The 23597-nt window shown below is 42.8% G+C and overlaps 7 protein-coding genes across 7 annotated transcripts; 1 reads left to right on the forward strand and 6 right to left on the reverse strand.

Moving 5' to 3' along the window:
• Positions 1 to 300: 300 nt before the first annotated feature.
• sbds (SBDS ribosome maturation factor) lies at positions 301 to 2102 on the forward strand. The gene is made up of 5 exons (XM_086124731.1): positions 301 to 575; positions 775 to 904; positions 1006 to 1206; positions 1660 to 1824; positions 1905 to 2102. Exons 1-5 carry the CDS (start codon positions 448 to 450, stop codon positions 2028 to 2030), a joined length of 750 nt encoding a protein of 249 aa, XP_085980857.1. The 5' UTR covers positions 301 to 447; the 3' UTR covers positions 2031 to 2102.
• Positions 2103 to 2265: 163 nt separating this feature from the next.
• LOC147197584 (claudin-4-like) lies at positions 2266 to 5863 on the reverse strand. Its single transcript, XM_086124732.1, has 2 exons — positions 5023 to 5863; positions 2266 to 4072 (listed from the first exon to the last, which is right to left on the reverse strand). The coding sequence occupies exon 1, from the start codon at positions 5784 to 5786 to the stop codon at positions 5076 to 5078; it is 711 nt and encodes a 236-aa protein (XP_085980858.1). The 5' UTR covers positions 5787 to 5863; the 3' UTR covers positions 2266 to 4072; positions 5023 to 5075.
• Positions 5864 to 6977: 1114 nt separating this feature from the next.
• On the reverse strand, positions 6978 to 7616 carry cldnj (claudin j). The gene has a single exon (XM_086124733.1). The coding sequence runs from the start codon at positions 7611 to 7613 to the stop codon at positions 6978 to 6980; it is 636 nt and encodes a 211-aa protein (XP_085980859.1). The 5' UTR covers positions 7614 to 7616.
• Positions 7617 to 9613: 1997 nt separating this feature from the next.
• Positions 9614 to 11195, reverse strand: LOC147197586 (claudin-4-like). Its single transcript, XM_086126000.1, has one exon. The coding sequence runs from the start codon at positions 11156 to 11158 to the stop codon at positions 10403 to 10405; it is 756 nt and encodes a 251-aa protein (XP_085982126.1). The 5' UTR covers positions 11159 to 11195; the 3' UTR covers positions 9614 to 10402.
• A 3625-nt stretch (positions 11196 to 14820) lies between these two features.
• On the reverse strand, positions 14821 to 16133 carry LOC147197587 (claudin-4-like). Its single transcript, XM_086126005.1, has one exon. The coding sequence runs from the start codon at positions 16048 to 16050 to the stop codon at positions 15418 to 15420; it is 633 nt and encodes a 210-aa protein (XP_085982131.1). The 5' UTR covers positions 16051 to 16133; the 3' UTR covers positions 14821 to 15417.
• A 1102-nt stretch (positions 16134 to 17235) lies between these two features.
• On the reverse strand, positions 17236 to 19232 carry LOC147197588 (claudin-4-like). Its single transcript, XM_086126001.1, has one exon. It carries the CDS (start codon positions 19152 to 19154, stop codon positions 18411 to 18413), a length of 744 nt encoding a protein of 247 aa, XP_085982127.1. The 5' UTR covers positions 19155 to 19232; the 3' UTR covers positions 17236 to 18410.
• A 1167-nt stretch (positions 19233 to 20399) lies between these two features.
• Positions 20400 to 23098, reverse strand: LOC147197589 (claudin-4-like). The gene is made up of 2 exons (XM_086126004.1): positions 22865 to 23098; positions 20400 to 22000 (listed from the first exon to the last, which is right to left on the reverse strand). The coding sequence occupies exons 1-2, from the start codon at positions 23057 to 23059 to the stop codon at positions 21557 to 21559; spliced, it is 639 nt and encodes a 212-aa protein (XP_085982130.1). The 5' UTR covers positions 23060 to 23098; the 3' UTR covers positions 20400 to 21556.
• Between the last annotated feature and the right edge of the window lie 499 nt (positions 23099 to 23597).

Below are 23597 nucleotides of genomic sequence, written 5' to 3' on the forward strand. Positions count from 1 at the left end.
CTAATCCAGTCGTATCATAAATTTTACTCTAAGAAAATATATTAGAAAATAATGTTTTTTTCAATTTAAATACGGCATTTTCCACGTTTGTGTAAAGAAAATAACGTCATCACACACGGAAATTTTGTTCGCAGTTACTGTTTCTTGACGGTCTCTACGTCAACAGCGACTGGATTTTTACTTTTCATCTACTTTGTTGTTGGCTGTTATCAAAAACAATTCATATCATTTTCCACTAGGAAAATATTTAGTTGCTTTTTGGTTGATTAGATTTTTTTTTTTTTTACTGCATCTAAATTGTTTAAGGTAATTTGAAGCGGAACTGTTGTTTGCCATTGTTGGTTCTTAACGAATTTTAGTTATAGTAACACGAAAAGGTCCATCGCAAAGGCCAGCTTTTTGACAACATAGTTTCATTCTCAACAAAACGAGTAGATAGACGTGAAAATGTCTATTTTCACACCGACTAACCAAATCCGACTGACGAATGTGGCGGTGGTGCGGATGAAGAAAGCAGGCAAGCGATTTGAAATCGCTTGTTATAAGAATAAAGTTCTCAGCTGGCGCTCCGGAGCGTAAGTAAATTGTCAAATGTTGATATTGAACAGTACTGCATATATATCCCCTCTCCCTTTGTCAATGTTGTTGTCTTAATACATTCTCGTATGTATTCTAAATATTGTTCATTCCCAAACTTTATTGAGCCAAGGCCCAATAACAAACGAGCTGTATGTCAAACAGAAAGCTGTCACTGGTTTGTTTTTTTGTCTGCAGAGAGAAAGATTTGGATGAAGTTTTGCAGACAAACTCTGTTTTCGTCAATGTCTCCAAAGGCCAGGTGGCCAAAAAGGACGACTTGTGCAAAGCTTTTGGCACAGATGACCTGACCGAAATCTGCAAACAGGTCCAGTAACAATCTCCAGTGTAATATTTCCATTTGCACTCGAAAATAAGGCATCGATGCACATAATTCTGACCGCTTTCCTTTGTGTTGCGTCCGGACAGATCCTAGCCAAAGGGGAGCTCCAGGTATCTGACAAAGAGCGGCAGAGTCAGCTGGAGACCATGTTCAGGGACATTGCCACCATCGTGGCCGACAAGTGCGTCAACCCTGACACCAAGAGGCCATACACGGTCAGCCTGATCGAGCGCGGCATGAAGGACATCCACTACTCAGTCAAGACCAACAAGAGCACCAAGCAGCAGGTGAAGACATCATGGGCGGTGCCTTTGTGGCATGGGATACCCCGTACTCGCTCAGGAAAAAAAACTACCACCACCCGTATAAAATGAGAGAATCACGAGAATGAAGCCACAATTATAATTGCAAAGTTTCAATGTGAGTTTCAAATTCATAATTTTACAAAATTCAAGCGGAATTCCAGTTAAACGGTTGCGTTATAATGAGGAATAAAGTGCTAAAATTAGGAGAAATACATTTTGAGATAGTTCACAATTTTACGAGTCGAGTTTATTGAGAGTCGTAATATAACAAGAAAAAAAACTCATAATGAATAAACTAACCATTTTGTGAATGTTTTTGATTTTACACTTTAACATTATAATAACTTTTATAAGAGCATCGTCAGAGTTTTCAAAAAAAAAAGCCTGAAGTTAAATTTGACGGCGGGTGCATAATTAACAGTCGTCGTCGAATAGGCTCTGGAGGTGATCCGGCAGCTGAAGGAAACAATGCAGATCCAGCGGGCTCACATGAGGCTGCGGCTTCTGCTGCCGGGCAAAGAGGCCAAACGGCTGAAGGAGAAGCTCAAACCGCTCCTGCAGGTCGTAGAGAGCGAAGATTTTGAGGAGAACCTGGAAATTGTAAGTTGGCAGTCGCACGCCACCCCCACCTTCTTATCGAAGGGCAATGTGAACTTTTGTCCCTTTTTTTTTTTTTTTAGATGTGTCTGGTGGATCCCGGCTGCTACAGAGAGCTCGGCGAGCTGATCCGCTGCGAGACCAAAGGCCGAGGCTTGGTGGAGGTCATCAATCTGAAGGACGTTGAGGAGGGTGACGAGAAGCTCTAGGGAATCTCTTCCATCATTTTAAAAAGAAGCTCGGCACTAATTCAGTTTCAATAAACACTCATCTTCTCGTTATGTTTCCCCTCTATGCTATTAGCATACTCTTTGGGAATCTCTGCTTGGCAGCACTTTTTCTTTTATTTATGTGTTTTACGGGCACATGTAAAATGCAAATGCCTATTTCACAATGTCACTTTCTTTTCGAGCAAGAACAAGTGAAAAGTCGTTGCTCGCAATGTCCACAAGTTAAGAATTGGAAATTCTTTATTGGCCAAGTCTGTTAAAACAAAAAAGACTAACAAATTATACACTCCGCACAAAAACACAATTGTACAAATATGCTTCAGATAAGATGAGACCAAGTCAATTTTACAAGAATTAAGTTGTGATGTTTGGAAAGAAGTCATACATTATATGAAAATAAATTACAACGATAAAGCGATATGTCAATTTTTCGTGAGAAATACCGGGAAACTTGAAATGTGACAAAAAGGTCATTTTAAGAGGAAACGTAATATTACAAGAAAACGTATTAAGATAAGATAAGATATCCTTTCTTTGTCCCACACTGGGGAAATTTACAATACTAATTAACTAATACTAATGCATGAGGAGTCTGCTCTGATGCAAAGACATCTCTCATAACAGCCCTCCTTTTTTACTCAAGTTCAAGCCAAACGTTAACGTAGTTTCTCACAATGCCCACAATGAATGACATCACAACCTCTTTCATACAGTCTTTAGAATGAAATAACATTCTGTTTGGTGATGTGTTTTTTTTTGCTTCATGTAAGAGATACTGGTATGGTCTCCAGGGGGTCAACAAACAAAATAATGGAGGAGAAATGGACTTGAATGTTCAATAATGAATGTAAACTTGAGAGAAAAATAAATGTATACCCAAATTACAGTCACTAAGTCTGCTCTAACACACACTGAAACAATAGCGGGTTGTTTTTCTAACCCACTTGCTGGGTAGCTGTGGATTTTGAGCAGATTGGGTTACTTTTACCCAAGGGTTAATTATGTTGACCCTGCACATTGGACTGAAGAGCTGAAGCAACATGCGAGTGAATCGTTGTGGCGACGCCTGACATGCTTTTTAAAAAACATTGGTAGTCAAATTAGTATTTTTAACCACGGCTACACAGATAACGTGATAACCCGTCTCTTGCTAGCTTTAACTCGACATTGTGCATAGTTTTCACCCCCTCAAATCCTCAACCCAATGCGCTGGGTATAAATAACTCAGAATTGGCTTGATCCTTTATTTGGACTCAGCACTGGGTTAGCTGGTTAACCCAATTTTAGTTCATTTTGACCTAGTAGTTTTAAGAGTGACACCTTATTGTCTTTGTACTCCTCATACATACTCTATCCTGTACACGTTCCAGTAATATGGCACATAGAATGCTCTCTGCAGTATTCCTGCAATCAATGATGATGCAAATTATTGACTTAAATTGTAATTTCATACAGTATTAATACCCTAGTGGGTTGCATGTTTGCTTCACAGTTCGTGGTTTGAATCTTGGCTCCGAGTTTGCATCTTCTCCACATGCTTGCCTGGATTTTCTCTTTGTATTTCAAGACTTCAGCCAACATTGCCAAATCATCATGTAATATTCTGAAGGCAGGCGGGTCAAAAATAACCCAATTATGGGTCAAAAAGGGACCAACTGCTATTTGGGTCAATTCAACCCAATTATTTTTTTGCTCAAAACAGCCCCCCAAATAATTTTTTTGTTTAAAAATAATGGTTGAATTGACCCATGTAGAAGTTGGTCCCCTTTTGACCCATAATTGCGTTATTTTTGACCCAACTTTTTTTTAGAGGATTGGTTCATTAATTTGAAATTTTTGTTCTGGAACAAAAAAAAAACATGGGATGGAGTCCGGCTCACTTGTCTCCCTGACAGTATAGGATAAGCGCAAATGGGCTCGAGTTGCATGTGTTGTGGTGGGTGGGCGCCACGGTGCGCTCATAGTTGGACTGCTGCCTCATTGTCGACATGGTCTGCGTTCGAATCTCAGCTCAGGCCCTCCTGCATGGGGTTGCAAAAACACGCATGTTAGGTTCACTGATGACTCGGCGTAAAAGTAAGTATGGTCGCTTGTTGCTCTGTAGATTATAAATTGAATTTGAATTTCTCTTTCTTTAGTGAGAAAAAAGTACGTGTATCCAAAAATTCTGTGAACAAAACAAAAAATCAAACTCAGATGGCAAAGGTAACCAATTTACCCATGACTAATGAGGATACTGAAGAAAATCGATTGGATTACCAATTAGGCGAGTGTTTTGGAATTTTTTTTTCCCCCCTCACAGTGATGCTATAAGATACTTTTTCATGACAGGACCTAACGGGGTTTTCAAGATGCAAGTTGTTGATTGCCCCAAAATAAAAATAAAAAAACAAAAACAAAACAATTGTTTGCTTTGTTCTTGGAAAAAAGCTTCAAGTTGTTTCCTGCCACTCTCTGTTGAAGGTAACTGTCAAATGGAACAGAAAACTAAGAATTACACATTGATAGTTTAAAACAACAGTCTGTTTAGCTTAATGCTAACATACAATGCTAAGGACCATTGGTGAAAAATCGAATATATGTCAGTGTTTGAATCTTTTAAGCAACGAATATTTGAGCACAAAGGGTAAACTAACATACTGTATGTCGACGAATAATATACAGCGAATGACTAATATGACTGCATCTTACTGAGATGACATTCTATTCAATGATGTTATTACATGTGTTTAGGAAGTACAGTACAATATTAAAAAGTGCTATTTCTCTTATGGTAAAACATGTAACAAACATTTTTCTTGAATTTTGTTGTGTGCCTGGAAGGGATAGATGACATTTCAAGTCATTCTAATGGGGAAAGATGATTTGAGATTTTCACCTATTGCGGGTGGGACTAAAAACTAATCAAACATGGTTTACTGTGCGTCCATGGTGATTGGGCATTGAGCGATAAAGCTCAAAATCAGCTCACCCGTGACAAATGACGTCCAGCTCTGTCCAAAACGAATGGTTGGGTACCCCACATCAGATGGGAACGGACCCACCTTGGTACTGGCTGTGGGTGAAGGTGGCCCTGTTGATCCTGTTGAGCGGGTGCGTCGCCTCCTCCGGATGACGCGGCCTCGAACCCTCCACGGCCAGGGCCGGTCCCTCGGAGGCGGTGGGACACAACGTGGTGAGAAGGGTCCCCCCAGTTATCGTCAGCGCAAAGGCGATCCACCCCAAATACAACGCCGGTCCCCAGTCCCTCCTCAGGTGCAAAGCTCCCTCCAACCGATGGCTGGTGTGGTGGCAGGTCCAAGCGATAGGAATCAGAATGAGGATCCCTGATAAAATGTACGTGGCCCCGGAGAACACTTTAACCTGCCCCCGCTTGGGGAACCACCCAGCTCCGGCCGCACCCACCAAGGTGGCAAAAGCACCTGCGCCCACCGCGGCCATGATGAGGGCCCTCCATGTTCGGAAACTCCCGGAGAGGGACATGAGCGACCGGTAGAATGAGCAGTGCAGCTGCCCTTCGTGGGCCAGGTCCCAGTGGTCCCATTCCAGCCACACCCCATCCCAGTAGGCCGGTAGCGTGGCCGTGGAATTGTCCAGAGTGCCACTGACTGTCCAAAAGGCCATGCAGCGGGTCAAGATGGCGCAGAGCCACCCAGAGAGGGCCAGACCCAGGCCCGCCAGCTCCAGATGCCGGCGCATGTCGACTCGCGAACCCTCGCGGACGGGGTGGGGCATCCCAACCGCTGTCACGTCGTGTTTGTCATGGGAAACCAGTCGAACGGCATTAGAGAGCAGAGGAAGGCGTAGCCCGAGAGGAATTCTCTGTTTGTTCTGACATCGTACCAAAACAATCCGACTCTCCCAGCCTGAGACGTCAGCAGGCAGAACAAAAGCTCCTCTGTGGGCTTTTCTACTCTCTGACAAGAACCCAATTTAAAGGAAACGTATTTATTTTTATTTTTTTTTGCATGAGAGCAGTGCATGAAAAAAGTCTACACCCCCCTTGTTCAAATGCTGGGTTTTTGTGATGTAAAAAAAATAAGACCAAGATACATCACATCAGCATGACGTCTCTGATCCACTGGTGAAAGGACACTTTGATCCTCTCCTCTTTCATCTAGAACTGCTTCAGACAACAAAGTGTATGCAGCAAAGTGGTGAAGATTGCACGACTGTTGTGCCATATGTGTTGTGTTGTGTTATTTTTGTTATTTTGACTTCAAAATGGCGCCGCGAAAGTGGCTGCCTTTCCAGAAGCTCCTATATTTTGTTGTCCGACTTCTTCCTTTCATAACTTTGCTGCTGTGAATTGGGAATTTCTCCATTGCGAGACTAATAAAGGCTTCCTTATCTTATCAAAACGTTTTCTAAAGTAGGTGTTGATTCCTCGGCATTTACAAATTAAATTCTAATGGTTGCGCCATGAGATTGAATAAATTCATTTTTAACAATCTATTCTATTCATTTCGTAGCAGCTTTTGATGATCAATTTTTTTGGGGGGTCCAGTCAGATTTCAGCCTCTGTCTGTTGCCATGTCAATTTCATCTGCCCATGGCCTTCTGAATCAGTCATGCTGGCTGACTTAACTTCAACTCTATTACCAATGAGAATGTTTACATAACCAATCAGATTTCATCGGGCAAGCTAGGCCCTCAATGATATCATCTTTTTTCTTGCCTCTGATTGGTTCGTCAGAGGAAAACTTGTTTCAGCCAAGTTCAACCAGCATACATTTGACTATTAGCATCTCTGATCAGTCTAATGCATTTTTGTTTCAATTATTTGTTAGTTGCGTGATGTCATGTTGCATTTTTTGGGGTTTTTATTTTTATTTTGTTTTTTTATCATTGGAACGTGGTAGTGGTTGTAGTAAGCGGTGAAATCTCAAGGCACAGGTACCAAATGCAAGGCCCGCCACTACGATCCTAAACGTAGTTCTTGATGGCGTAGCTGCTGTTTGTGGGCCTTCTGGCCATCGTGTACCCCCCAGAATTTATTACAGCCCTGAGTGGAGGCCTACTCGCACACAAAATGCCCCCACCGCACAGTAGCAACCCTGATGCAACAAAGCCGATATAAATCGCTGCCCCGAGCTCCCGCTTGAGTACATCAGGGACGCGTGGGTTATAGAAGTCTCTGATCACATCGTTGGCCGTCCAGGACACGGCCACCGTGGCGGCGAGGCCCGCCAGGCCGAAGACAAGGCCTGAACCCAGCACCACTCGCATCTTGATGCGTGGGTGGCTCAGGCACTTGGTACAACGGGCACCCAGGAGAAAGACCAGGAAGCCAAGGCACCCCAGGAACAGGCTGATGCAAACCAGGCCGCGAGCCGCCTGCAGCTCAGGAGACAGATCCAGCAGGGCATCATAGAGCTTGCACTGCATCTGGCCCGTGTACTCGCTGACGCACGTCATCCACAAACCCTCCCAGAAGACCTGCATGACCACCAGTCGTGTCCCGATGAAAGCCGTCACCTTCCACATAGGCAGGGCGCAGATCAGCATGGTACCAGCCAGGCCCAGCATGGCCAGGACAATACCGAGCTCCTGCAGGGCCATGTTGCACCTAAAACCAGAGGTGGGAGTAAGTCACAGTTGTGAAGTCATAAGTAGAGTCTCAAGTCTTAACTTTTAAGTTTCAAGCAAGTACTGAGTCACTGTGGAGAATTTAAGCACATTATGTCCAGTCCCCCAAAGGTTTCAAGCAGTTTGAAACAAGTTCTACGATAATGATCATTCACACAACACATATTAGCACAATAGCCACTTTGCACTCTGTAACCGTACTTGCAGCAACACTTTCATTGAAATGTAAGACTTGTCAAGCTATGAAGTTTGAGGGAGTCAAGTATGTTATGTTAGTTTTCAAGTTTTTCGATATCAGGTCCTATCCATCTGTCATGGTTCTGTTTGAGACCAACAGGTGGCACTGTAGGGCTCCGCCTGCAGCTGCACACCTGTTGGTCATTGTGTCATTAGTTTGTTTGTTTGAAAGGACCCCCAGCACGACCACTTGGTGTCAGGTCATCGTTTGTTGCTGTCAGGTTTGCTGTCATTGTTTTCTGTTGGTGATTCTGTTCCTATTCGTCTTTTGCTTCTGCCATGGGTTTTTGTTTGTTACTTTGGATTCTTGCTGTCTTCAGGTTTTTGTTTTGGATTTAGTTTTCTCAGTGTTTCGTTAATACAGTTTGTCAAGTTCACTCTGCTCCTCCCTCCTGCCTGCTTTTTAGGGTCCTCCACCACCACCGCAACGTGACACCATCCATTTCTAATCTGTTTATCATCATGACAGTCAATGGCCTGGAGCCTATCTTAGCTGTCTCTCGGCCAGTTGGCGGGGGACACCCTGAACTGGTTGCTAGCCAATCGCAGGGCACACCTAGACGGACAACCATTCACGCTCACACTCACATCTAGAGTCTTCCATTAGCCCGCCATGCATGTTTTTGGAATGTGGGAAGAAACCGGAGTACCCGGAGAAAACCCACGCAGGCACGGGGAGAACATGCAAACGCCACACAGGAAGGCCTAGCCAGAATCGAACCCTGTACCTCTGCACTGTGAGGCCGACGTGCGAAGCAGTCGATCACCGTGCCGCCCCCTTGCAAGTCCCAAGTTCTAAAAATGTACAATTTAGGTTTGACGCAGTCATGTGACCCCAGTATACCCACCCCTGCCTAATCTCACAAAACAAGCATCGTCAAACATGTCTGTAATTCGAGCTAAATGGATTAGTTCATCACTTCAATTCATCAAATACACTATTTGAGTCTTAAGGATCACATGATGCAGTAAACTCACTTCATTCCAACCTACATTTGGAATGTTACAAACACACAAGATGGGTTCTCAAATATTTGGGATGCAGGGAGCCCTTGAAGAGGAGAAAATTTGTGTCATGATTCCAACCTCGCAACAAATTTCTGTATTTCATATCAGAATAAATCAAATGCTCACATGCTAGCAGTTTGTGTGCTATTGTACAGAAAGATGTCATGATTCGGTTTATGGACCAACAGGTGGCACTGTAGGGCTCCCCCGGCAGCTGCACACCTGTTGGTCATAGGTAATTAGGGCCTTAAAGGGACTCCCAGCCCGAACACTCGGTGTCGGGTCATTGTTGCTTCTTGCTACTGTCATGTGTGTTGCTGTTTGCTCTTGGCTTCTGTCATGTTTAGTTCATTGTTATGTTTTAGCTTTAGTCATGGTTTTTTGTTTGATACTTTGGACTTCGTTTGTTTTGGATTTAGTTTTCTTTGTTTTAAATACAATTCTTCAAATACACCCTGCTCCTCCCTCCTGCCTGCTTTTTGGGGTCCACCACCACCTTGCTACGTGACAAAAGATAGCAACCATAATTTCTGGCCATTAACAAATTACTTGTTGTAAATGATACATTATCCGTAGCAAACAATTTTGCGGACCCCAAAGGAATGGCTTGCAGGAGGACCCCGGTTTGAGAATCACTGCTGTAGTTTGTTGCCAAAGCAATGGGGGCGGGGGATGAAGGAGGCCGACAAACCGGTTCTCCTGAAGCTGAAGTCAACAAACAACAGGCGTGACAACCAAAAGATTAAATTTACTGTGATGAGAAACATCGACATACATTAATATATTTAAGTAATACTGAATAGAAGTACAAATCAGCCTTGGTGCTTTTGTGTCTTCAAAGCATGCCAGACAACGTGTATCTTCATCCAAAGTCTTTTTCCTTCATGGCAGGAGTAAAACAAAGAAACGTCATAAGTGTCCATTCGGTGTCTGACACCCGGAACAGTTCGTCACAGAAGTAAAATGAGAACATGTCATCGCTTGGAAGCCAATGTCACTTGACAGAGTGGGTTACAGAGGTCTTTTGTGCAAAGAGAAAATGTCACATTTGCCCATACAACGTTCGACACTCAGAGGTACAATTGTAAAATCTCTTGAGTGTCCATCCAACGTTCTCACAGTAAATCACAGAAGGAAAAGAGTTACAACTGCCATCGAGCGTCCAATACCCGAAATGGTAGGTCACAGTGTAAAATGAGAAACTGTAACGATCAAGCCAACATCTGACTCCCAGAACATTAAATCACGGAAATAAAAGAAGACAATGTCGTAAACTGTCCATCCAACAGGCACGCAAAACTAAGTACACAGTTCTAAGACTTCGACACAGTTCTTTATTTTTGACCTGACCTCAAGGCCAGTCATTTGAGCATATCCATTTAAAAATAAAAACTGTCCACCTACTTTTGCACCCACCTGTACACATACAGTAACGGAATATATACTTTTTAAAAAATGTCATACAGCGACTGTCTTTTTCCTTCATGTTCCCTTTTGAAGCTTTGACTTGACTCGTCTCAAATGTACGTTTTTGTCGGCGTGCCTGAGCCCATTGAGTCGGGTTTGCTGTACGCTCCCATGGATCTGTCCATCAAGTAGTGCATCGACGGTGCCTCGTCCCTCTTGGGGGGGCAGCTGGCGCACAGGAGCGCCCCTCCCAGCAGCAGAAGCCCTCCCGCACCCCAGCCGATGTAGAGAGAAGCCCCCAGCTCTCTTTTCTGGGCGTCCACCAAAGTCGGGTTGTAGAAGTTCCTTATGATGATACTGGCAGTCCAGGACACGGGGATGATGCAGAGGAACCCGCTGATGATCAGAAGAACCCCGCTGGCCACCGAAGCCCTCGCTTTGGCCCTTTTGTCCGGGATGAAACTGGTACACTTTCCACTGGCGAAGGCCACCAGAACACCGGCGAGCCCTACGATGATGGAGACCACCACCAGGGCCCGGGCGGCCTGGAGGTCCTGGCTCAGGGCCAGCATGGAGTCGTAGACCTTGCACTGCATTTGGCCCGTGCTCTGGACCACGCAGCTCATCCACAGACCCTCCCACATAATCTGCGACGTGACGATGTTGCTGCCGATGAAGGCTGAGACGCGCCACATGGGCGAGCCGCACGCAATCAGCACGCCGATCCAGCCCAGGAGGGCCAGGGCGCAGCCGGCCATCTGCATGCCCATGGAGGGCATGACGGCGGTTGAGGTGGCGCTTCGGAGAACTCGGTGAGAAGGTAATATCGGGAGGCGATCGGCTGCCCGAATGCGCCGCAGACACATAATGGGAGGCGTGAAAGCCGAGGACGCATCACAGGCCTGCACAAAAGAAGACCTGCCGTTCAAGATTCTTTGTCGTTTGTCAAGGGTGATGTTATTATTCCTCTGCACGGAGAATTGAGTTCCTGCAGTCTGCTCGATACTCTCAACAAAGAGACACAAAGTCATCATTTGAGTACATTGTAATCGGAAAGTTTCACAACAGTGTGTTTTCCATTGCATATTATCATTATTATTATTAATAATAATAATATTGCGTTTTATAAAGATTTTATTAAATCCTTTCATGAGACCCCACTGAAAAAAAAAATTCTATGCTGCAATGTAAAATAGTCAGTGTACAGCTTGGATAACAGTGTGAATTTGCTATCCAGTCAAAAACTCTAAACTGCTGGCAACAAAAGTGAGTAAACCTCTAGGTGAAACTATCCATTGTGCCCAAAGCGTCAATATATGGACCCTAGGCCTAACATGTTGTACTGAGATAAATAGAGCTGCTCATAGGCGGTGATTGTCATGGGTGCCACTAGAGGGAGCCCATATTGCACTTCGAGAATCACGGATCTAGAACTTTAAACAAATGCGACAAATGTATTTTTGTTAGCATTGGACCCAGTTTTGATTTACAACCAAGTCCACTAATTGGATTTCATTAGTTTCGCCGATCATTTTTTCTTTGATAAAGCCAACATATTTGATGAAGTATTTTTTGATGAACAAACCTAACAGATGCACAATATTTGTATTTTTGGACTGGATTACTGTATTTATTTTTCCCGGCAATTTACCGAATGTATTTGTTTTCATAAACTTTAAAAATAATTCGAGTCTTCAGTGAACCTAGAGAACAGTACTTGTTTTGGAAAATTTTAACCATGATCTAGAGATCGTTCAACAAACCTGATTTAATGAATTTCGGCAAATTTAGCTCATTCGATAAGCCCGAAATACTTGTTTTGGTAAACACAATTTTGAGTCTTAAACTGACATGCGTGTTTGTACAAACAATGAAGGACAATTTAGAGGCTCCAACAACCCGAACATACGGGTTTTCATAAACATCAAACTAATTTTCAGTCTTCAGTGAACCTAGCATACTTATTTTGTTCAAATATTTCCTCAAATCAAATTGTTGACAGTACGGTAGCAATTTCGTCGCCTTCCTTCCAGTACGTTATGCGTGAGAAAAAGTGTCCGTGAGGGAACCAGTTTCTTTTTGTGGACTTGTGCAACTGTTTATGTGTGTCAGCGGCATGGGGTTCCTTAGTTTAGATCTTCTTAGGTAAAGCACTTTGTGCTACATTTTCATGTATGAAAAGTGCAATATAAATAAACGAGTAAGAGTATGTTGTTTACTAAACTGATGTTCGAAGACAATCTGAAATGTTGTCGATGTTCATTTGTCATATTTAAAATTTTTTAAATGACCTTACGCAATGGTGACCGAAAGGTTTGTTCACTCCTTAGTGGAGAAATGTATGCCGGAAGTGATACTTTTGTTTCCTGCCGAGTGTCAACATAATTACTACCGCGTGACTTGCTCGAGGACTGAACGTGAATGCCACAGTGAAGAATGCAACGGTGAGTACCGGGTGTGTTCACAAAAGAAAACTGCACGTCATGATGCAGTGACTGTGAGGTCGAGTGAAACGGCTGAAAGACTGATTCATTCTGGAACTTTTGTTGACGGATATTGTCAATATGACATGGAAGAACTCATTTGACTTAAACCAAAGTCTCCATCAAGATTGAACTGAGCAATTTGTGCGTGTTTGTAGGGTAACAGAACACTTCCCGGTTTACAATGCTTAATGTAGGGCAACAAGGCTGCACATTTTTCTCTCTCAAAAACTCGGGGTGGAGGAACAATAATCAAGCAAATTCCTCCAGCAAAACTGAAAAAAAAATGGCCTGCGGATATTTGAACACAAACAGCGCAGCAACACATCTAGACAGATAATAAAGCAATACTTATGGACATATATTCTGTGTCACCTCCAAAGATTGACTAATATTTTTCGAGCTTAATGAGAAGCTTTGACTGTCTCTGTGTATAGCCGCATGTCTGTCTTTCATGGAATGACACTGGTTAAAAAAACAACAATATATTGTTTGAAACTGTGGAATGATCATGGTGAAAGATATGGCATGATGTAGAATTTTATGCAAGTTATTGAAAGATATGAAATAATAATCAAGGATAGTGGTGAAAAATGTGCAATATATGTTAGGGAAGCGTGCAATGAAATGGAATCATAATGAAAGACATGGAATGTGTGGAATGAGGTTGATGAAAAATGTGCGACATGGTGAAAAACGTGTCATTTTTGGGAGGTGGGAATTTTCTGTAGCGGAAAACCCAAGGAAAGCTGAAGGAACTGAACATTTTGAATTTGGAAAAGGACTGATTTGAATCTGCCTTGCTGAATGTTTCTTTGGGAATTCAGATTCAGAAAACTTTATTTATGAATGAGGATTTGGGGAATGTAGAATCATGGGAAAACTGTGAATTTTTAGAATGGGAAAAATAATTGCTCGCAAGATGTGAATTGTTGGAATATATTCAAAGTGAAATGGTGAGAATCAAGTTTAATGTGAAAGTAGAAGCATATGGGAAAAAATGAATAAAAGTATCATAACATCAAATTAAAGGTTATTTGAGTAGTGTATTAAGTAGCTCGAAATAGCTCAGTTTCAAAAAGGGTTGGTGACCCCCTGGATCGACTGTTTGATGCAAGTTTCACGAGACTGTTGACACGGTACAACCGGGTGAACCGGTTGAACATCTGCGGGAAGAACAACTCGATTCTCGCGTTTCAGGACTGAGACCTTGGTGACCTACTTCGATATAAACCGACAAAGTCTGGCAATCAAAGAAAGTGTTGTCAAGTTTATAGACATATTTGGTCATATGATGACTTGAAGAAATTCTGTCATTCACAACCATGCACATTTCTGTTAATAATATTACTGCACTATTATTATTATGATGATTTTGCTTAATGACTCACTGTACTTTATACATTTGTGCATACTGGATGTTTTGTTTGTTTTGTTTTATTTTTCTTCTATGGCAGGGGTCCCCAATTTTTTTCCTGTGAAGGCCAAATAACTTTTCCCTTCTCTGACGGGGCCCGGGGTTAGTTTGTAACAAAAAGGTGTGATGATCGCAGAGGTGTCTAAAGGTAAATATTCATTGTTTTCCAAAAAGCCAAACGTAACTGAAAATGAACCCTTTCAGGGATGTTGACAGAACCCCCCCCCCCCACTCCCTCAAAATTTTTTGAGGGAGGGGTCAGATAGGGCACACACTTCTGAAGGGTGGAAAACGATGTTACGTTCTATGCATTTACAAGTCTCAATCAAGTGGCCAGACTGAAAAAAGAAATATATACAGTACATGTACAGTATATATATTTTTTTTATATATATACTGTATATATATATATATATATACTGTATACTGTATATATATATATATATATAGGGCAGCTCGGGTTCAGCGGGCCGGGCAAAATGTGGAGGCAGGCCATATCCGACCCGCGGGCCTTAGTTTGGGGATTTCTGTTCTATGGTAACTGGAGTGATTCCGAAATGTATTTCAACATACTTGGCCACAATAAATGATTCTGACGTGGTGGAAAAAGCACATTGACAAAATGGCGTTAGTGTAAGCAAATGATTTATTAAATATCAGTAAAATTGGTAAAAAAAAAAAAAAGATCATGAAAGAAGAACGTTTTTTACACAAAACACATTTACAAGATAATATGTAGCTGTACAAATAGCTTCCCATTGTTGTTGCTTTCATGGTTCAAGATGAATACAAATTTGAGCTCAGTCCTCAGGCAGTTTTCATGCCTCGTTGTCTAACCTTAGTTCACAAACTTAATTCGTTCTGAAACTGAAAGAAAATACAATTCATCCATTCCAGTATCATGTTACATTTGTCTTCTTTTTGTTTGATTTTGCCAAACCAAACTGCTTTGTGAGATTAGAAACATAAACACCGTTGTCATGTTTGGCTACGATTTACTTTAGACTTTAGACTGAGGGCCTATTTTAGAGAAAAACAGAAAAAAAGAAGAAAAAAAAAAAGAAATAGCACAACTGATTGTTCCGTTTGGATGCTGTGACGGAAGCACAGTTCGTAAACCGGAGCAAGATTTGCCGGAAAATCAACTTTTCCATAAAAGCGGTTGTCCGTGAACTGAGGTTCGATTGTACTTGAAAGTCTTTTTTTTCCTGGCCAGGGTCAGTCCTCAGACGTAGGCCCGACTGGTGGCTGTGGATCTTGCGCCCGAGTACTTGACCGGGTACTCGGGTCCGTCCTTGGGTGGGCACGAGCTGCACAGGAGAGCCCCACCGAGGATGAGCAGGGCCGCCGTACCCCAACCGATGTAGAGGGCTGCGCCCAGCTCCCTCCTCTGCGCGTTGGTCAAGATTGGGTTGTAGAAATCCCGGATGATGGTGTTGGCCGACCAGCACACGGGGATGAGTACCAGGACCCCGGCGCAGATGAATACCACGCCTGCCGCGACTGCCACCTTGGCTTTGGCCACCTTGTCCTCCACGAAGTTGGTACACTTTCCCCCAGCGATCCCAAGGATGACCCCGAAGCCGGCTATGATGATAGCGATGACCACCAGGGCCCGGGCGGCCTGCAGGTCCTGGGGAAGGGCCAGCAGGGAGTCATAGATCTTGCACTGCATCTGGCCCGTGCTCTGCATGACGCAGTTCATCCACAAACCCTCCCAAATCACTTGCGCCGTCACGATGTTGGCACCGATGAAGGCGGTCACCTTCCACATTGGCAGGGCGCACACGATGATGGTCCCCAAAAATCCGATGATGGCCAGGATGAAGCCCAGCATCTGGCGGCCCAGCGACACCATAATGAGGTTTTTGTGTTTGGGTTTCGCAGAGGCAGGCCGGAAGAATTGAACGAGTAGGTTCAGTTGAAGAATAACCAGCTCCAAGTGTTTGACTTGGTTTTAAGGATGACGAACCCTACGTGGGGTGGAGTCGAGAAGCCACAGTTTTAACTGAAACCGGCCATGAACCTGCCTGACCGGATTCCTCACAGAGGACCGCGGAGAGTTTCGACAAGATTAACATCATCACTTCCTCCGTGACTTTATGTAAATGAGGCAACATTCTTGATTCAAACAGCGCTCTGACACCCAATTGGTGGGTTGATACTCACTTCCGGTTTTCAAAGTGACAAACTTTTGAGGTGTGGTACTGTCAAGGGGGAGTTTGATGGTCTTGTTGTTGTGGAAGTGGACACTATTGAGCGGATCAGTACAACGGAGTGCTTTCACTTTTAATTTGATTTTTTTTGTTTTTAATTCCTGATTTGGGAGTACAACAATCGTTTGTTAGCCTATTAGCATAGTTGCCTTGGTCATGTGTTCGTAAAACAAGAAAAAAAACGTTTTTCACAAGCACATTGGTATTTTTTTAATTTACCCTATAACCGTTAGTCAAAATTGATTTAGGAATTATACTATGAGGCTAACAAATGGTAAGCGTTATACCAACTTATTTATCATTTCCTTCTTTATTAATTTAATTTGATTTAATATTTCAGAGATGTGAATATTTTCTTGAATGGCCTCGATGATTAATGGAGAATTGAGTTCTTCTTGAGGGGCGTGACTTGTTAAAAATGAAGTCTAATCAAGAAAATGACGCAGGGTTGATGACGTGTAAATTCATCAGAGAAGCATGCAAGAAATTGCTAAAAGTAACGTGGGTGTAGTATCATGCGCTTGAGTGTAGAAACTCGACTTCCGGAATGTGTAAATGCTAAAATGCCTGTATGATACTCAATGATATGTTATTCTATTTGTGACCTCATACAGGTCTTGTTTCAGCAGCGAGCTAGCTATATATATACTGTATATATATACAGACCACTACACTACCAGCGACTGTTTTATTTGTGTATATATATATATATATATATATATATAATTTCATTCCAAACAGGATTCCTAAAAATATTTTTGGGTGAGGGGGTAGGGGGGGGGTCAGAATGTGTACTTAGTAACTGATGCCACATAAGAGGTCTGGTGTTCATTCAAATATTTTATTACACATTCAGAGTTGTAATATTTACAAAAAAATCAACAAATCACTAGTACAAAAAAAAAATGGAGAAAATAACATGCAACACAATGGTCAACTCCCGTGCAAACGAGCATTTAGATGATGCCACATAATGAAAACATACATTAGCGTCATTCAAGGCTAAATCCAACTGTCCTTAGCTGTGAATGGACTCACAATTTCGGATTGAAAAATTCCAGGAAATTTCAAAGTTGAAAATGTTGCATTTGAAAAAACAGAAAAAAAATGCAGTGGTCCCCTGCTTTTCGTGGGGAATAAAGACAGTGGCTGGCCTGTGAATACCAAAGAATTGTGTATGATTGACGGCCATTGTAAATGTATTCAAAAAAAACCTTTCCTCCCCTGTCATGATGAGAAAAGGCATACGTTAAAAATTGTTTTTTTTTGTGGATTTTGGATGGAAGAAAGGTGCACATTTCTTTCCATCCAAAACTGGAAAATCTCCTTCCTGAATTACCTTTTTATTCTTTTTTCACCTGGCCTGCTGTTTCGCCGCACAACATCCCCCTACAAATTTGTGGGGAAAAAAACACCTATGAACCGTCAATAAGCATTTTCCATTAAAATCGAGGACTGATTCATGACCCCTGAAAAAATACAAACAACTATTTGTAAAAAATATTTTTTAAAAATCAGTCAAAAGTCGAATCTATGGTAAATTTTAGCATAATCTCAACAAAAACAATCTGATTTCATGTAATTTCAGTGGTACCTGGATTTATGTGGCCTAACGTTTTTTGAGTTACAAGTCTATTATTATTATTATTTTTCAATGAGAAAAAAAAACTGCGAATAAGTGAGGGATTGTTTCAAAAAAGCAAGTAAGTGGGAGATGAGGCAAAAGATACCACGAATGAGTGAGGGTTTCGGTGAATAACGACAATTGGTTCCTGCCAACAATCTGCGAATAGGTGAATCCACAAATATGCTGGGATCCACTGTATTATCAACATTTCCCAATCGATCAACAAATATCCATTCCTTTGAACTCATTTTCACAATAATGCCACAATCCAGTCATTTTCCAGTAGAACACACACCATCTTGAGTGTGTACCACGACACTGTGTTGATAGCGTCAGCAGGACGAAACTGATCCGGTCTGCAGTCTGTTTTGGGGTTTAAATGTACTCCCGCGGGGAGTATCCGGTGGGCGCTGCGTACGGCTTGGCGGGGTAATATGAGCCACTCGGCGTGTAGGGCTGACTGGAGGGTGGCGCATAAACAGGGGCGTACGTGGACCCTTTGCCGTACGCTGACCCGTACGGGGCCTGGTAGCGCGGGTATCCATACGTGGGCCTCTGCGGTGGACACGAGGTAGTGAGGATGATCCCGCCCACGAGGAGGATGATGGTGGACCCCCAGCCGATATAGATGGATGCCCCGATCTCCCTCCGCTGCTCGTTGATGGTCAAGGGGTTCTGGAAGTCGGTGATGGTGATGGTAGCCGACCACGTGACCGGGATGACGACAAGCACGGCGGCCACGATGATCAGGCAGCCGCCAATGATCACCACCTTGGCCATGGAGGCCTCCTTCGTCAGGCAACTGGTGCATTTGGCGCCGATGAAGGTGATCATGAAACCGATGAAGCCGAAGACAAGGGAGATGATGACCAGTGCCCGGGCCGCCTGCAGGTCAGGGGTCAGCCTCATCACCGACTCGTTGAGCTTGCACTGCATCTGGCCAGTGCTCTGCATCACGCAGTTCATCCACAACCCATCCCACACGATCTGGCCCGTCACGATGTTGGCACCGATGAAGGAGGTGACCCTCCACATGGGGATGCCGGTGGTCACTGCTACTCCCACCAGCCCGATGAAGCTGATGATCTGACCCGCCGTCTCCTTGCCGATCTTCCCCATGGCCAAGAGGCTGCGTACTGGACCGATTGACGCTCAGAAGCTAGCAGCTGCCTCTCTCTCTCTCAACGACTGAGTGGGTGGGGTGGTTCCTCACTTGCGGTTGTCAGGTGAGTTCTTCTCGCTAAACTGGATTCTCCTCTCACAGTTGCAGGTGTGGCATTGAGAGAAAAACACTCTTTCCCTGACCCTGCACTGGAACTCCAATTTCGAATGCTAACCTTGTCTTCAATTGCTTTGAACTTTTTTAAAGAAATGTGTTCCTTTTGTGGACAAAAAATATATATATTTTCAGACATTTTTGTATGACGACTGATGATTTAAATTTTTTTTAAATTGTAGCGACAATTTAGATATAAGATGCACGTGGCCACAATATACAATATAGACATAACACGTAAAGCTAATTTGTGGCTTTACTATAATTTACAACAATGTAAATGTCCGTGTAAGCAAATGGAGCGCACCTTTCCTTGTATTTCTAGAGAGGGCGCGCTCCATTTGCCTACCTGACTGCCCAGGATGATATAGACATCATTTATTTGTAATTTGTGCAAACATATCTATATTGTGGCCATTTTATTTCCCCCATGTCATGTCTGGGGTTGCAATCCCCGTTCCTTCCCTTTTCGTAAAGTATCCCTTCCTGTGAGACATTTTTGGATCGCGTGCTAACAGTCGGCAACCAAAAGTGTCGCACGCATTCTCAGCCAGGATGATAATCATCGGCAGCAGTCAACAGGAAGTTTGTCGACTCATCAAACACACCAGACTGCCACTGGGCATCAGATGACACACAGTTCGGGCCTGATTACACAAACAGTGTCTCATCACTTTCGTTTTAAAGTGTCAATCCAGTATTCCAATCTGTTGTGTGCATGCCAGTGAAACGAATGGAATAGTACGATGAATTGCAGTGGCTATAATTTTGAAAAACTATCTCCATTTCAGAGTGGCAATACAGTAGTTACCTGGCAAAAGTTGTGTAGTTGTGAGAAGTAGATTTCATTTTCATGAGACTTAAGTCAGATATTTTCATAGGGGTAAAGTAACATATTTTTGCTAATTCAAAAGAAAAGAAGATAGTATATATAATATTGTCTATTTGTTTCTTTGTTATCTAGTGACCAGTCCTAGGCGTAGCCCCACCTCTGGCCCCAAATTCAGCTGGGATAGGAAATGAGGACAGGCACTATGAAAACGCTTGGATGGATGCTGGATGCTTCCAGTGACCACATGCAACAAGTGTAAGAATTCATGACGGCTTTATTGATGGAAAATCATAGCGACTACACACAATACAGGAAATATGAAGTATGTGATGGTTATGCAAAAGGACTATTTTTTGAATAGATGGATAGCATTTCAATTGTGAAAACTTCATTTGATATCCAGCCAAACCTCATTTGGTACATTCCAGATGACCCAATACTGTATATGCATGTGAGCTGCAGGTTTTGCTGTCCACTTGGAATCCCCATCCTCATATTGTGCACTGTAGTATCTGTGATACTGAATGTGTGTATGCCTTGAAGAGGCGGCCCTGGCCTTTTGTTTGATGTGATACTCACCGAACGAACGCAAATATTGGCAAACAACTGGTATATATATTTTTTTTCTCCCGAACGTCATTTATAGAATAGATTCCGTTTAATTTTGGTGGCTAAGTCGGAAAATGTCAATATTTTTGACAATTAATTGATTTTGACAATTCACGTTTTACAAAATCTACCTTGATCGTCATTCAAAGAAGTGTTTCTGCTTCCACGTCACCTGTTTTTGCATTTGTTTCCTGCTAATGTTGCCTAATTTTCAGAATAATTCTAGCTTGATTTTCACATGAAACATGATTCGCATATAGAAGGCTCTCTGCGATAACGATTGCCGTCTTTCACAATATTGCATTAAAAAAATGACAGAAAGCTGCTTCAAGGAGCTTGAAAAGGCAGAATTATAGCATAAAAAGAATACCAATGTCATAAGTTAAAATATATACGTATTCAAATCACAATCACAAAAAAAATGTTTTTAGATTGTCCTTCAAAATCGCTCAGCTGTAAAAATTAATCAGCATAAAATCCTGTGGTATAGCAAGTATCCCGTTGGGTAAATATGAATTTAAAAATTTCAATCGCGCTCACAAAATGAATTGGGCTAATCTTCCCTAATACAGAGCTTTAGTGCGGTCTTGTGGCATATACAGGAAAGGCGTTTGTACAAAAGTGGGAAAGAGGCACGTTTTTCAACAAAAAACGGAGGATAGGTTCGAAATAAAATCTGTGAATATGTAACAAATTGCAAATGTGAATCCATTTTTGGTGGGGTACACCTTGTAGAATCCATCAATTCACTGCTAATGCCACTTGAGTTTTTGTTGTTGTCTTCCAAATCCTTTCAACAATCTTTCACACGTATTCCCTTGAAGTGGATGGCGACTTCACAGGTGTGAATTTGGGGACATAGCGGGCGTTCTGGTGGTCTTTGGGGGGGCAGTTCCAGCACAGGAGCCCCCCACCAATCAGCAGCAGCACGGCAGCCGCCCAGCCCACGTACAAGGCTGCCCCCAGCTCGTAACGCTGGGCCTCAAAGACCAAAGGGTTATAGAAGTTGGTGACGATGGCGTGGGCCGACCACGACACGGGAATGAGGCACAGGAGCCCAGATACGAGGAACAGGATGCCAGCCAGGATGGACGCCCTGGCCTTGGAGGCCTCCTCCTCCATGCAGTTGGTGCACTTGCCACCCACGATGGACAGCATCACGCCGAAAATCCCGGTGAGGATGGAGATGATGATCATGGCCCGGGCGGCTTGCAGGTCCCGTGCCAGCGCCAGCATGGAGTCGTAGACCTTTAGAGTTTAAATGACTTAAATGATATCCAGCGGGGTCAGACAAGCTTTTTCTTATACAAAATATGTGCCCTGACTTGATGACGTTGGCCTTCAAATAAAATGTCCCTTTTGATGAAAATGTAGTGCTTTTCACATTATTTTTACCCTTACGGCCCTGCCCACGCCCCCAAAATATTTTTGTGTTGGCGTTTTTCTTTAATTAGGAAAAATGGTAAAATATTGAAACGTGAATATATATATATATATATTCTCAAGAAATTGTGGTATATATAATTTTATCAGAGAGCAGCTATCCCTCCAACCACAATATATATATATATATATATATATATACTGTATATGTAATATATATAAAAAATTTTGAAAAAAACAAAACTAAAAAAATACCAAAGTTCTATTTCTTTTGAAGTGAGTCCAGCTGAGTTCATTGCCCCCATACAGTGCTTGTCTCTCAAGTTTACATGCGCATGTCAAAGCAACAACTTGTGGCCCACTATCCGTGCTCTTTCTCACTACCCTTGTCCTACTTCAGGAAGATGGTGTCGTCGTCGTCTGATTTTATCAGAGAGCAACTGTCCCTCCAACCACAACCAAAACTCAACCTGCATGGCAAGTGCCATTTTGTTAGCCAAATAGTTGCCTAGTTATACTTAAATGTTTGTGGAAAACAAGGAATATGATGACGGAGAACAGCCCAGTTCCCTTGATTCAACCTCTGCCGATTATCATGACCTCTGGGGAATTAAAAAATATACAGACAATAAAATAAATAAATAAAATAGGCAATTACGCTATTAGGCTAGCAATATGTGCAACTTTACGTTCCGTCACTATCTATCTATGATTATAGAGATTTTCAACCTTGCATTGCATCTGTCCCGTGCTCTGCACCACGCAGTTCATCCACAGACCCTGCCAGACAGTCTGCGCCGTAATGATGTTGGCTCCCACGAAGGCCGTCACCTTCCACATGGGCAACGCGCAGACCACAATGACCATCAACCAGCCCACCGCCGCCATGGAGACTCCGATCATCTGAACGCCCTGAGACACCATCTTGCTGGCTAACGTCCAGTCAAAGAAACGAGCGGGGGCGACGTGAACTTCTGTTTTTATAGTTTGTTTGGGGAGAAGTGGTCACGGTTACAGGGAGGTGTGTGACAACGCAATCCTGGCCTTCTATTGGCTGTGGTGAGTTTACACAAAAACACAGGCTGAGTCACCTTCAATGGTGCTGACCCGCCACAAATACTCCAAGGTCAGAAGTTGCCATTCTTGGTTGCCAACTAAGGGTTAAATATGCCTTGAAATTTGGTGGCTAGGTTTGTAAATATTTTTCCAAGGACCCTTATAACCAAATGTCAGATTTATGCAAAGATTCGTCATAATCGTGCAGTAGATCCTACATAATCAGAGCATTCAATTCGCCAAAATTTAAGGTCGACAGAGTAAATGGTTTCATGTTTCTTTTATCAAAGTAGTCTGACCCATTTATTGGTGTGTGCTAGGGCCCGATCAAGAATGAATTTTCCTCTTTTTAGGCGGATGACGATTCCAATATTTGGCAGAGTACATTTCTGATAACCGATTAGAT

The sequence above is a fragment of the Hippocampus guttulatus genome, chromosome 12 (assembly GCF_054856545.1).
Source record: "Hippocampus guttulatus isolate MCC_2025c chromosome 12, RoL_Hgut_1.0, whole genome shotgun sequence".
NCBI lineage: Eukaryota > Metazoa > Chordata > Actinopteri > Syngnathiformes > Syngnathidae > Hippocampus > Hippocampus guttulatus.

Coding starts and splice junctions, on each gene's coding strand:
- sbds (XM_086124731.1), top strand. CDS start 448: ATGTCTATTTTCACACCGACTAACCAAATCCGACTGACGAATGTGGCG. Junction 1,207..1,659: donor ACAAGAGCACCAAGCAGCAG/GTGAAGACATCA, acceptor GTCGTCGAATAG/GCTCTGGAGGTGATCCGGCA. Junction 1,825..1,904: donor TTGAGGAGAACCTGGAAATT/GTAAGTTGGCAG, acceptor TTTTTTTTTTAG/ATGTGTCTGGTGGATCCCGG.
- LOC147197584 (XM_086124732.1), bottom strand. CDS start 5,786: ATGCCCCACCCCGTCCGCGAGGGTTCGCGAGTCGACATGCGCCGGCAT.
- cldnj (XM_086124733.1), bottom strand. CDS start 7,613: ATGGCCCTGCAGGAGCTCGGTATTGTCCTGGCCATGCTGGGCCTGGCT.
- LOC147197586 (XM_086126000.1), bottom strand. CDS start 11,158: ATGTGTCTGCGGCGCATTCGGGCAGCCGATCGCCTCCCGATATTACCT.
- LOC147197587 (XM_086126005.1), bottom strand. CDS start 16,050: ATGGTGTCGCTGGGCCGCCAGATGCTGGGCTTCATCCTGGCCATCATC.
- LOC147197588 (XM_086126001.1), bottom strand. CDS start 19,154: ATGGGGAAGATCGGCAAGGAGACGGCGGGTCAGATCATCAGCTTCATC.
- LOC147197589 (XM_086126004.1), bottom strand. CDS start 23,059: ATGGTGTCTCAGGGCGTTCAGATGATCGGAGTCTCCATGGCGGCGGTG. Junction 22,001..22,864: donor CGGGACAGATGCAATGCAAG/GTTGAAAATCTC, acceptor TAAACTCTAAAG/GTCTACGACTCCATGCTGGC.